The sequence below is a fragment of the Geotrypetes seraphini genome, chromosome 5, assembly GCF_902459505.1.
Source record: "Geotrypetes seraphini chromosome 5, aGeoSer1.1, whole genome shotgun sequence".
NCBI lineage: Eukaryota > Metazoa > Chordata > Amphibia > Gymnophiona > Dermophiidae > Geotrypetes > Geotrypetes seraphini.
The window spans coordinates 113,788,776-113,801,842 of record NC_047088.1 but is presented as its reverse complement, the minus strand read 5'-3'; the positions used below and the strand labels follow the sequence as shown (position 1 = coordinate 113,801,842).

General features: G+C 46.0%; 1 protein-coding gene across 5 annotated transcripts in view; it reads left to right on the top strand.

The window, feature by feature from the left end:
• The first annotated feature begins 5,582 nt into the window (after window positions 1–5,582).
• SLC19A1 (solute carrier family 19 member 1) overlaps window positions 5,583–13,067 on the top strand; it is a 122,023-nt gene continuing 114,538 nt past the window's right edge. For 2 of the 5 annotated variants that reach the window (XM_033945925.1, XM_033945929.1), the window contains exon 1: window positions 5,583–5,703. Coding sequence is in view for 1 of the 5 variants with exons in the window: in XM_033945928.1 (XP_033801819.1) it covers window positions 5,695–5,703 (9 nt within the window). In the remaining 4 variants the exon portion in view is untranslated. Of the gene's footprint in view, window positions 5,800–13,067 lie in introns of all 5 variants that reach the window. The other 3 variants (XM_033945928.1, XM_033945926.1, XM_033945927.1) reach the window with 3 other exon arrangements.

Genomic DNA, 13,067 nt, shown 5'->3' with positions numbered 1-13,067 from the left:
AGGGTTATGATAGCATTAGTTTCGAGAATTGAAGTTAAGGAACGGATAAGCCAAAGTTTGTAAAAGCAGGTTTTTACAACGGAGCTTATCTGGTCGTGAAAAGTTAAATCTTTGTCTATAGTTACTCCAAGCAGTTTTATTTTTGGTTCAATTTTTACTGGGCAAGATTTAATGAAGATTTTGCCTGTTATTGTTTTGTTGTTCCTGATTGGAAAAAGTATACCACAGGATTTATTGATGTTAAGGGAGAGTTTATTTATGTGGAGCCAATCACTGATTTTGTCAAGTTTGTTATTAATTTCTTGTATTTCGTTTATTTTTGAAGAATTAACTGGGTGGAGTAGTTGAATGTCGTCTGCATAGGCAAAAATAGTAAAACCGATGGACTGGTCTAGGGTGAGAAGAGGAGAAATAAAAATATTAAATAGTAAAGGAGAGAGGAGAGAGGATAGAGCCTTGGGGACGCCGTAAGTTTGAAAAATAGGAGGTGATTGTTTTCATTGTGTTTATGTACTTTAATGATAGGATAGAAAGAAGAAGAGTCTTAGATAGGTTATATGGAATAAGAAGACTATCAATGAATTCTGGCTGGTTATTTTGTCGGGTTTTGAATGTTAACAGAAGGATTTTATAGGTGATTCTATGTTCTACCGGTAACCAGTGTGCTTTGTGTAAGAGGGGAGTAATGTGATCGTAATTTTTTGCATTGAATATAATTTTTACTGCAGTATTCTGTACTATCTGGAGTCTTCTTATTTATTTATTTGTTATACCTTTGTAGAGGGCATTGCAGTAATCTATGCAGGAAATCAAAAGGGAGTGGATCAGGATGTTCAGAGAGGCGGGTTCTAGCAATTTGGAGAGAGATCTAATCATACGCAGCCGATAAAAGCAACGCTGGACCACTATACTAATATGAAGATTATAATTTTAATGAAGGTACGACACTGATGGATAGCGATTTGAGTTTGAGAGGAGCCTGTAAGGACAGTACTTCTTTGATGGGAAAGATCATTACTTTGGACTTTTCGATGTTTAAGTAAAGCATATTAGAATCAAGCCAAGATTTAATTTTTTTACAATTTTTGGTTTATGATTATTACTTTATTTGGATTATTTAAGTCTATTGGATGAATTAGTTGGACATTTTCCATATAAGCGAACATCGTGAAACCAATAGATTGACCTAATGTTAAAAGAGGGGCCAAGAAGATATTGAAAAGTAGAGGAGATAAGATTGAACCCTGTGGGATGCCATATTCAATCATGAAAGAGTCTGAGGATGTTGCATTAAAGACTACCTTGGAAGACCGTTCTGCTGCCCATTGATAAAAATAACATCACTCGTGAGGGAGAATACCTGTCTCCCTCACAATGTTTAAGCATAGAAAAGTCATTTACTATATATACTTGAATATAAGTCGATCTGAATATGTCGACTCCCTTTTCCCCCAAAAAAGGAGGAAAAATGGTTGACTCGAATATGTCAGGCAGCTTAATATTCAAGTATCCTGCCTCGTTAGGCTCTGCACCCAGCCCCCTTCCTTCCTCCCCTCCCCTGTCAGGCTCTGTGCCCAGCACCCTTCCATCCTCCCCTTCCCTGTCAGACTCTGCGCCCAGCACCCTTCCTTCCTCCCCTGTCAGGCTCTGCCCCCAGAATCCTTCCATCCTCCCCTCCCCTGTCAGGCTCTGCGCCCAGCACCCTTCCATCCTCCCCTCCCGTCAGGCTCTGCACTCTCCCTCCCAGGCTCTGCCCTCTGTCCCCCCCCCTCCATGCCCTATCTTCTTACCTCTGCTGATCTGGTGGAGGTGCAGCGGGTCCTCTGCCGATCATTGGTAGAGGTGCAGCGGGCAGCAGCAAGCTTTCTGAACTCCTGCCCTGCTGCTAAACGGCTGCTCAGATCCACTTAGTCCAAATCAGAAGGGCAATTTGGCACTGCTTCTCAGCGCTGAGCGGCTTCCTTACTGGCTCCTGTGTAAGCCAGTAAGGAAGCCACTCAGCGCTGAGAAGCAGCGCCAAATCATGCTGCTGCTCGTGCCGCTGATTTGGACTAAGTGGATCCACGCAGCCGGTTAGCAGCAGGGCAGGAGTTCAGAAATCCTGCCTGCTGCACCTCCACCAGATCGGCAGAGGTAGGAAGATAGGGCAGAGAGGAGGAGGGGGGCAGAGCCTGGCTGCGGCAGCCTTAAAAAAAAATTCTGGGAGGGGTCATTGACCCGAATATAAACCGGGACCCCCATTTTTAGGCCAATTTTTTCCCCCAAAAAAACCCAGTTTATATTCGAGTATATACGGTACCTCTCCATTGCCTCTGTTACAAAGAGGCCCTTTTACTAAAGCCCTAATGAACATTTAACATCTGAGAAAAGGTTTACTGCAAAACGGGCAGCTGCAGGGATCGCTATAACACCAGCGAGCCTGCAAGCTGCCCTATTAGCGGTAAGGAGGTAAGAAAGGGGAAGGTGCAGGCTGCGGAGGGACCAGGTGTTCGTTCGCAGCAGGGGGAAGGAGAAAATGTGCCTATGCAGCGGGGGGAGCAGGCATTCGTTTGCAGCAGGCTTTCGCGGTAGGGAGGAGGAGAAAATGTGCGTTCGCGGGGGGTGGGGGAGCAGGCCTTGTGGAGGGAGCAGGCCTTCGTGGGGGAACAGGTCTTTGTGGTGGGGAGCAAGCCTTCAGGGCAGAGAGGCAGGCCTGTGCAGAGGGAGGAGGAGGAAGGAGTAAGAGAGGGGAGGGGATATGCCAGACCTGGGGTGAAGGGAAGAGAGAGACCAAAAAGAGGGGGAGGAAAGCAGAGGAGAGGTGCTGGACTAATGGAGAGAGGGAGAGAGAAATGCAAGACCACAAGGGGAAGGGTACAAGAGGGGCAGATACTGTTCTGAAGTAGGTAGGCAAGGTGCAGGATGGCAGGAGCGATAGTAGGAGAAAGCCTGTACCTGGGGAAGGGGATACAGGAGGTAAGGAAGAGAGAAAGAAGCTGGATATGGGGAGAGATAAGATGCTGGGCATGGAGGGAGCATAGGAACAGGGACACAGAAGAGAAATGCTGGATGAAAGGGTAGATGAGAAAAGGAGAGATGGTGGATCTGTGGATGGTGGGGTCCATCGCTGCAGCTGCGAGGGGATGGAAATGAAAAAAAGGAAAGATGCCAGACCTCCAGGGGAGGAAAGGGAAACAGAAGGGGAGGACAGAGATGGAAGAAGGATGGTTAGCACAGAGAAAGAAGAAAGAAGGAGAGCCTGATCAGAAGACAACCAGACCAACATGGGACCAACATGATTGGAAAAATGACCAGACAACAAAAGGTAGGAAAAATAATTTTATTTTCTGTTTTGTGATTACAATGTCAGATTTGAAATGTGTATCCTTCCAGAGCTGGTGTTGGACCGTAAACGTGAGCTAGGATTTAATAGAGAGAGGAAAAGTATTTTTTGTTTGTTTATTTTGTTTACACCACAGGACCAGTGTGGGTAGGAGAGGGCAAAGGGGGTGAAGAGGCTATAAAATAAACCCACCAGGATGTTTGAAAAAACCACCCAATTGGGCAGGAAAATCGATTCAATAGACTGAATTGAACTAAATAGAATATTTTTTCCCTGAATCGGGCAGCACTACTCCCCATCTCCCAAGAGTTGCTAGTTGCCTTTCATAAGGCCTCCTCCCAACATTCTCCTTTTTTTTCTGTAATTTGCCTTCCAGTTGTACTGCTCCTGAAGTTTTCAAATGGACTGGGGTACAGGATGCTGGCTGGGCTCTGCTCCTGGGGGACTAGGAATAGGCAGAAAGGGAGCTGATGCACATAACAACTCTTTCAACGTTTCAATAAAGGTGGCAGAATGTCATCATGGGCTGCGCTGCCAAAAATTAATCCCTGGTTATTTTGTTCACTTACTGTATTATTATGGCAACACATGTACAATTATCATTCCAATAATGTTATCTAAAGCTGGATGTTGCCTTAGTAGTGGTGTATGACAAGAGGTGCAAGGCAAGATACTGATGATGCTTTTGAGTGCTCCTTTGTTTTTAACATATCAACTACCTCCGAGGATTTCCTATGTATAGTATGTTATTTGTGAACTCAACTCCCTGATGCCAGAAACAACACTGGAATTATCCACCAATGCTTAGTGTTGTGCATTGGTCGGTAAAGAAGTCCAAAAGAAACTGGTGCATACTCACAAGAGTTGTAAGCACAACTCTTGTGTGTATGTCCAGTGAGTGGATCCCTCCAGATATCCACCAATAAATTCCCTAGTGATCCAAGGGCCCCTGAATCCCCTCTCAACCTTGAAAATTTTTTCTGGAGGTCCAGTGGACCCCACTTCCTTGAAAATTTCTCAGGTAGGCCAGTGGACTCCTCCTGAACCCCCATCACCACCAACCCAACCTTCCCCCTAGTAAAGACATTGCTCTGGTGACTAGTGAAATCCCTCTCTTCATATCTTTAAGCTGGAGCCAAGAAGGTCTTCCAGCCTCTCCTGGGCCCACCCTCATCAAAATAGTAGCACCCAGCCCCTGCACGGTGCATACTGGGATGTACTGGGAGGAGCTTAGTTACCATATAAGGAAAAAACTCCTTTTATGGTAACTAGGCCCCTCCCAATGCATCCAGAATTTCATTTTTGTAAGCCACATGTATCGTCTGCTAGATTGACTGCCCTTGTATGTCCTTTTTTTTATCCCCTTAATATTGGAGTTGGATGTGAAATAGGATCCTACTTTATTAAGGGGATAAAAAGGGCAGATCCGGGCAACCTAGCAGAGGTATCCTGCTCTTTTTTAAAAGACTTCCACTGCTGTTGTTTTGAATAAAAGAACCTGGCCATCCGTGGATTCCGGATCACCTTAAAAGGCATTATCTTCTTTTGACTGCCGCTGCTGTTTAGCGGTATATAAGAAATAAATTACATTACAAATAAATTACATTACATCTGGGTAGTCTGGCATCCATGGATGTCCCAGATCTTTCGGATTTATACGATTGTTATGACTATTTCAAGTGGTCCAAAATCCGTGAGATCCGGCAAATCCGTCGTCGGTCCCACGGATTTCCATGCTTTTTTTTTTAAAGGAAATCCGTGGGATCCGTTCTTTACTTTGTTCGCCTACTAAGGTTAACACGAGTTACTCCAGTTTGCTATAGCATAAAAACTAACACAAACGATTCATAGTCCTGGTTCGGATGAGTTGCCACTTTAAACCATTTACTTTCATAGCGTAGCCGCTTCTGGCTGATTCCACCACTGCTGCTACCCGTTGCCCCCTGTTACGCTTCACTAAACTCTGACCACTGTGCCTTCTGTGCGAACAGCAAGCCTGCCAAATCACACAATCTATACATGTGTAACACGTGATCGGAGCAGTCCCAAGTTTTCAGGCTGACAGCTTACTTATACAGTACATTTGAGCTTATCAGAGAGCCACATGGAAAGCTAGGTTGTTTTTAGCAGCAGCCAACCCCTTTCCACTTCCTGGTGACGCTCATACTTACACGGCCAGTCCCATGCAGGAAAGAGAGCTCGTGGGCAGGATACAGCCAATGGGAATTTGCTGGGGGGGGGGGTGTAGGTAAAGGCGAAAGCTCTCTTGGTTACTAGAAAAGAAGGGGGGGGAGTTGGGCAGAAGCGTGCTCAGCTTGAAAATTGTGTGAAAGTATTCGACTGGGTTAGCAGGCCGGTCATGGATAAAAAGAATGCAACTAGTGAGTATCCGGAAGGGTTAAAAAGGATTAGGCGAAGCAAACAAGGAGGTGGGTAGAGTGTGAGATGGTTGCCTCAGGGCAAGAAAGAGTTTGGCTGTAAGTACGTTATTGTGGCTTCTATATACTGCTGGGGAGCGGGGAGCTCAGTGACTGAGCACTCGAGCAATCGTAACAACAGAAGCACGTGTATGTTAGATAGAAAGAAAGAGAAATATGATGTGTGTTTTTGAGAATGTATTTGAGAGAAACCGAAAGGTAGCGCCGATGTTTCAGAGTAGGGGGGGGAGGCGTTCAGATATACTTTGGGCCCCGCTAGAGCATGGGGTTAAGGTCAGTTGTTTTGTTCACTCCCCTCTAAGGCTGCTTGGCTTAAGCACACCGTTTCTAAACAGAAATAAAGGCTTCCTATGTGTGCATATCTCGGCATGCATAGTTTTCAAAGGCGGGTTTTGGTTGAGATTGGTGTGTACTGTATTTCCTGTTTTGTAATGGAACAAGTGCAACGTCCAGATTTTATTAAGTAGATTTATGTTTAGGTTCCATACAACTGACTCTTAATAGCTACTGTATTTAGGGTATGAAGGAGTGATAGTGGTCATTGAAAATCACCTTAAAATTGCAAAACTTAGTCTTATAGTTTGCCCCTTAATTGGCTTCTCTTTGCTGTCCATTGTAAAATCCAATAACATGCAAGCATAAATGATAAAACTTTCACTTATGTGCATAAGTACTGTGTTTGAGTGCTGTTTTCTTTACACCTTCCTTTGTAAAGTGGCTGTTTCTGCTGGCAGAGATGCCAAAGAGGAGCACGTTTTGGAAGATTTTAACACACCCATTCCACTGCTAGCTCCACTCCTCCACCTCAACCCCAAGGTTATTTAAAAAAAGCACACACCTTATTTACACAGTAGGGAGGTTAAGAACTGTGGATGGCCATTTCCCCTATTGCCATCTCCTCTCACAACTCTTCGTTTATATCAGTCAATTTCCTTGGCTTAGGATGTAGGCTAACGGTAAATATTACACCATGTCCTGGAGCACCAATAAAGCTACTATTGGGGAAATTAGAACAAATTGGACTGCTGTAGATCCCTATTCAGGAGCTGTACATTTAGCAGAATCACCTCCGTCATACATGCAGAATCTCCATCATACATGCAGAATATTTACAGACCATCTGATACAGAATAAGAGACCATAAGTTAGAAATTAAATATAAGAACATAAGAAGTTGCCGCCGCTGGGTCAGACCAGAGGTCCATCGCGCCCAGCAGTCCGCACCTGCGGCGGCCCATCAGGTTCATGACCTGTCGAGTGGTCCCTGACTCACCCTATAACTACTTCTATTTGTACCCCTTAATCCCCGTATCCTTCAGGAATTTATCCAAACCTTCTTTGAATCCTTGTAGTGTGTTCTGCCCAATCACAACCTCCGGGTTGTGATTGGGTTGTGAAATGGAAACCTCTGGGGAAGCCAGGCTACATAAGCAGTGCATTTCCTTGTGTGCATTACAAAATAAAAAATTTTCCCAAAGCTGACGCATTCCAGTTCCCAAATTTTAAAATAGTATTTTTTTATTTTTTTCTACTTTTGTATTCTTGGTATTGTATGTTTCTAATTGGTATGGTTCCAGTCTCTCTAATATTTTCTTTGTGAGTCTTCTAACTTTTTTTTCAGTATCTACATTTTTTCTGTCTTCCTTTTCTCCCATTGTCCCCTGTCTTTCCTTTCCCAGCTTACTCTCCCTTTGTCTTTCATTCACTTCCATCTTTTGTATTCACCCCCAGACACAAAAAGTTACAGCTTCCAGGTCCTTTCTCCAGTTCACACATTTAAGGGGCCCAGTTTCATGCATTGGGCTCCCTGCATGCGCAGATGCATGCTCAAGGCCCAGCAGAGGCAGGAACTTCTTCAAGTGGCACCGGCATGTCCTGTGGGCTGCGTGCCGGTGCCAGACAGGGGATAAGTTTGAGGTTGTTCATGTGGGGGGGGGAGGAGGTGCCGATTCACTTTGGGGGCCTGTGTGAGTGGAGGGGGAGCGATGCCGGTTATCGGGGGGGGGGGGGGTTGCTCGCAAATCGAGTCAACACTCGGTTTATGAGACAAGATTTGCGAGAATGTTTTGCTCATCTTGCAAAACACTCGCAAACCGGGTTACTCGCAAACCGAGGCTTGACTGTAGTTAGAAAAATAAAATGACCAGACAACAAAGGTAGAACAAAATAATTTTATTTTCTATTTATTGATTAGAATATTTATTTTTAAAATTTATATACCGCCTAAAACATAGGCCTGTGGTCTTCATTATCTTTTTAAGTCAGAGCCACTTTGGATCCAAATGAACTGAAAGCGAATTGCCAAATAGCTTCCCCTTGCAGGGTTGTGACATTAATGACCAGTTTGAGTCAATGACATCCATCCCCACCTGCCTACCTTCAAACTCTTCATTGGGGATATCCTTAAGCATGCAGCTCTTTTCCCCCATCCACGTTCTGCTTTCTGCTATGAGCTTGAGAAGAGAGGAAGAGAATAGTGAAGAAAACCAAAATGATGATGAGAGCTACTATTGGCCCCCAGGCCTTACCTTGTATTGAAGAACACTGACCTAGGCAGTTTCAAAGTAATGCACATGTCAGTTTTTTGGCATGTGCATCTTCCAGAACTTGTTTAAAAAAACCTCGCTCATTGGCATTCAATTGCCAGCATAATCACCAGCTTTTGAGATGAGCCACTCTGGCATCTTTGCACTCCCTCTCAAGCCCTTATCTGTCTTTCTCTGACTCTCATTCACCCCAGCTCCTTCCTCCTACCCAGCTTCCCCTGCCTTTTCTCTCCAGTTCTGTTTCCATATTCTGTCTCATAAATCCCAATTCTTAACAACTGCTTTCTAAACCTCCAGTCCTTTGATTCTTTACACCATTTTTATCCTCACCAGACATACTTTACCTGCGCACCTGCGCAGTACAGAATTCAGCACAAACTTTCCATTCTGGCCCTACCCCCATCCCCCTCCATCTTCCCTCCTCCCCCTAGTGGGTCTGACCCCCCTCCCCATGAGATCAAATATACCTGTGGGCCTTCCAAGGAAGCAGCAGTTGGGGCAGCTGGCAGGCAGAGGCAGCGCTGTGAATGAGCTGCTTGCGGCCAGCCCCAACAGGGCCTTCCCCCCCTGCCACATCACTTCCTGTAGATAAATGATGTGATAGAGGGAAGCCTTGGTAGGGCCAGCCGCTAGCAGTCTGTTCATAGTGCTTCTGATTGGCTGCAGCCGCTGCTCAGGTATGTCTGATCTCACAAGGAGGGGGTGTCAGTCAAAAGAAGAGATCCTAGGAGGAGGGGACGGGGACGGGGACATGGGTGCTGGGGCAGAGGAGGGAACATGGATCCTATACTGTAAGTAGTGGTGGGAGGGGAGAGAGGAGAGGACATGGATTCTATACTGTAAGTAGTGAGGGGAGAGAAGAGGGGACAGGGATCCTGGACAGCAAGTAGTGGGGAGAAGTGAGAGAAGAGAATAGGGGACATGGATCCTGGACAGCAAGTAGTGGGAAGAGGGGAGAGAAGAGGGGACATGGATCCTGGACAGTAAGTAGTGGGGGGAGGAGAGAGAAGAGAAGAAGGGACATGGATCCTGGATAGCACGTAGTGATGGGGGGGGGGGGGTGGAGAAGAGAGGACATGGATCCTAGACAGTACTTAGTGATGGGGGGTGGAGAAGAGGGGACATGGATCCTAGACAGCAAGTAGTGGGGAAAAGGGAGAGAAGAGAAGAGGGGACATGGATCCTGGACAGCAAGTAGTGGGGAGAGAAGAGGGGACATGGATCCTGGACAGCAAGTAGTGGGGAGAGAAGAGGGGACATGGATCCTGGACAGCAAGTAGTGGGGGAGGGGAGAGAAGAGAAGAAGGGACATGGATCCTGGACAGCATGTAATGATGGGGGGTGGTGGAGAAGAGGGGACATGGATCCAAGACAGCAAGTAGTGAGGGGGGGGGAGAAGAGGGGACATGGATCCTGGACTGCAAGTAGTAAAGGGGGAAGAGAACATAAGAATAGCCTTACTGGGTCAGACCAATGGTCCATCAAGCACAGTAGCCCGTTCTCACGGTGGCCGATACAGGGCAAGCAGTGGCTTCCCCCGTGTCTTTCTCAATAACAGACTATGGATTTTTCCTCCAGGAACTTGTCCAAACCTTCTTAATACCAGCTACGCTATCCACTCTTACCACATCCTCTGGCAATGCATTCCAGAGTTTAACTATTCTCAGAGTGAAATTTTTTTCCTCCAATTGGTTTTAAAAGTATTTCCCTATTACTTCATTGAGAGTCCCCTTGTCTTAGTAATTTTTGACGGAGTGAAAAATCGATCCATTTGTACCCGTTCTACTCCACTCAGGATTAGACATGGACATGGATTTTGGACTGCAAGTAGTGAGGGGGGAGAGAAGAGGCAACATGGATTCTGGACTGCAAGTAGTGAGGGGGGAGGGAAGAGGTGACATGGATTCTGGACTGCAAGTAGTGGAGGGGAAAGAATAGGCGACATGGATCCTGGACTGCAAGTAGTGAAGGGGGGGGGGGAAGAAGAGGCGACATGGATCCTGGACTGCAAGTTGGGAGGAGGGGACAAGGATGTTGGACCTGCAGGGGGAGGCAGAAGGGAAGGGACCTGGATGCTGCACTGCAAGTGGGAGGAAGCGGAGGAGATATGAATGAGGGAGGGGACATGGATGCTGAAACCATAAGTAGAGGGGAGAGGGGGTGAGAAAGTAGAGATGCTAGACTTTAGAACAGAGGTAGGCAATTCCGGTCCTCGAGAGCCAGAACCAGGTCAGGTTTTCAGGATAGCCACAATAAATATGCATGAAATAGATTTGCATCTCAAGGAGACAGTGCATGCAAATCCATCTCATACATATTTATTGTGGATATCCTGAAAACCTGACCCAGCTCTCGAGGACCGGAATTGCCTACCCCTGCTTTAGAGAGAGATGCCAGACCATGGGGAGTATGGAAGGGATTCGAGGTGCAAGCGGGAAGGTGGTGGGTGGGGTGAGGGGATATGGTTGCTGGACCCGCAAGTGGGCGTGGGGGGATGGTAGAAAGAGGAAGAGAGAGTGACCAAGACCAGAAAGGGGATGGAAAGGGATGAAGAGATTATTAGCCAGTGAAGAGAGGGAGAGAGAGATTCCATACTATGGGGCCAAGGAGGGGATTCAGGGTGCAAGTGCATACAGTTCAAACTCCTATTATTAACCTACAAGTGCATTCATTCTGCTGCCCCTCAGTATCTCTCCCCTCTTGTCTCTACTTATACACCTCCCCCAGAACTACAGTCCTCAAACAAATTGCCGAGCTCTATCTTTATGGAGAGGATGCGGTATATAAACTTAAGGTTTAGTTTAGTTTAGTTTATACCCTTCATTTCCAGTTCCAGACTTCGTTCCTTTCAGTTCGCCATCCCATATGCCTAGAATAAACTACCTGAGTCCATCTGCCATGCCCCTTCTCTTTTTCAAAAGTAGACTGAAAACCCACCTTTTTGAGACAACCTTCAACTCGTAAGCCTACTCCCCTCTGCTCACCACCTTAGCTAGCAGTTTAACCATCCCTCTCTAACTGTAATCCTTACCCTGACATCCTGTTTGTCTGTCTTGTTTAGATTGTAAGCTCATTTGAGCAGGGACTGTCTTCTTTGTGACTCTGTACAGTGCTATGTATGTCTTGATAGCGCTCTTGAAATAATTAATAGTAGTAGATAACAGTTGGTATGGGTGGGTTTTCTGTATACTGTATGATCCAGGCTTCGATCAATCTGCCTTCTGATCATTTCATCCAGAAAGGAAAAGCATCTGTTGATCTCAGTCTCCATGATAAATTTTAGGTTGGGGTGGCCACTATTCAGATGGTTTAGAAATTTAGTTTTTTTTTTCTGTCAATGGGGCCAGATGACAAAAATGTCATCTACAGAGCAGATCCACAGTTTGGGTTTGAGCTTGGCACTCTCCAATAAGGTGGTGGTAACCAATGTAGTTGTGGAGTCAGAACTGACCCAATTAATGTCCAACTTCTTTTCTGCCAAAATCATTTCAAGCCCAGCCAATCAGGTTTGAAGGCCCTCTATGTATAAAGACAAACTGCAGACCTTACAGTACATGTTGAAGAAAGCCACAACATGATGACTGAAACATTGGTTCTACCTACTTGGATACAGCAAGACTGGACAACTGCAACTCATTATTCAGATATAAGTTTAAACACTGCAATCAGCATTTTAAAGCAACACTGACTCTGGAGTTTAAATTTGGAGGGGGTGGTGTCATGTGAATGGGCCAAGTGGTATCACCTGTCACATATCCACCCCCAGACACCTTTGTTCTCTGTAAAACACAACAGGGTTACATATACATCACACATATAATTAAAACCCTGACCAGGTCTTCCCAATTTCTCCTGGTCATTCTCCGAGTCCTCTCTGGATACCATCTCTCCAGGTCCTTTCCAGAGTCCCTCCTTCGACCCAGGTCTTAAGCAGCATCTGGTGCCATTTACTGGTCGCTCTGCTGGTTGTCACTGTCCCTGCCAGTCCCTCTGCTGGACTCCTCCACAGTCCTTTGGCCAATGCTCCCAGAGTCCTTGGACTCTCCCAATTTCTCCATTGCTTGGCCATCTTATTTTGCACGTACTGAGGGCTCTCCCTGCCCCTCAGCTATCTTGTTTCAGATGCATGCATTGAGGACTCCTAGCTGCTCCCTCTCGCTTAGTTATCTTATTCTGCACACGTACTGAGGACTCACCTGGATTTTCTTCACCTCTGTTTGTCAGGCCTAAGTTTCTTGACTCCAGGCTCTACCAGGTCCCCAGCTACTTCTTAGCTCTTTCTCTGCTGGTGTATAGGTTCCCACAGACCCTCCCACCACCAGGCTTTTTACTGCTGCACCAGTCCCACTCCCCTGTCAGGACTGGTCAACCTGGCCACTCCACAACACCAGGCCCCATATTAGTAACAGCCTTCATGGTTTACCAGAAATTATGCTGAAGCCAGCCTTCTTCCTCCCAAGTACCACCTAGCTTCTAAAAGAGTCTCTTGCCTTCTGAACTCTGTGCTTGGAGTTGTTCTTTTCAGCACCACAATTCACTCGGGGTGAGCAAACAGCTCCCAGCAGCACTTGCAGCTCTTTGCAGATTAGCTCTTCTCTCAGGGTCAATGAGCTCCACTGATTGGGCTCCCTCCGCTGGCCAGTGACAGGTATTCTACCCTGTCACAGGTGGGGAAGCTCCTGCCTTAGACAACATATGTTTTGAAAAAAAAAATATATTTAGCAGATTTTGAACAAATTAATTTATTTTGGACAGACAATG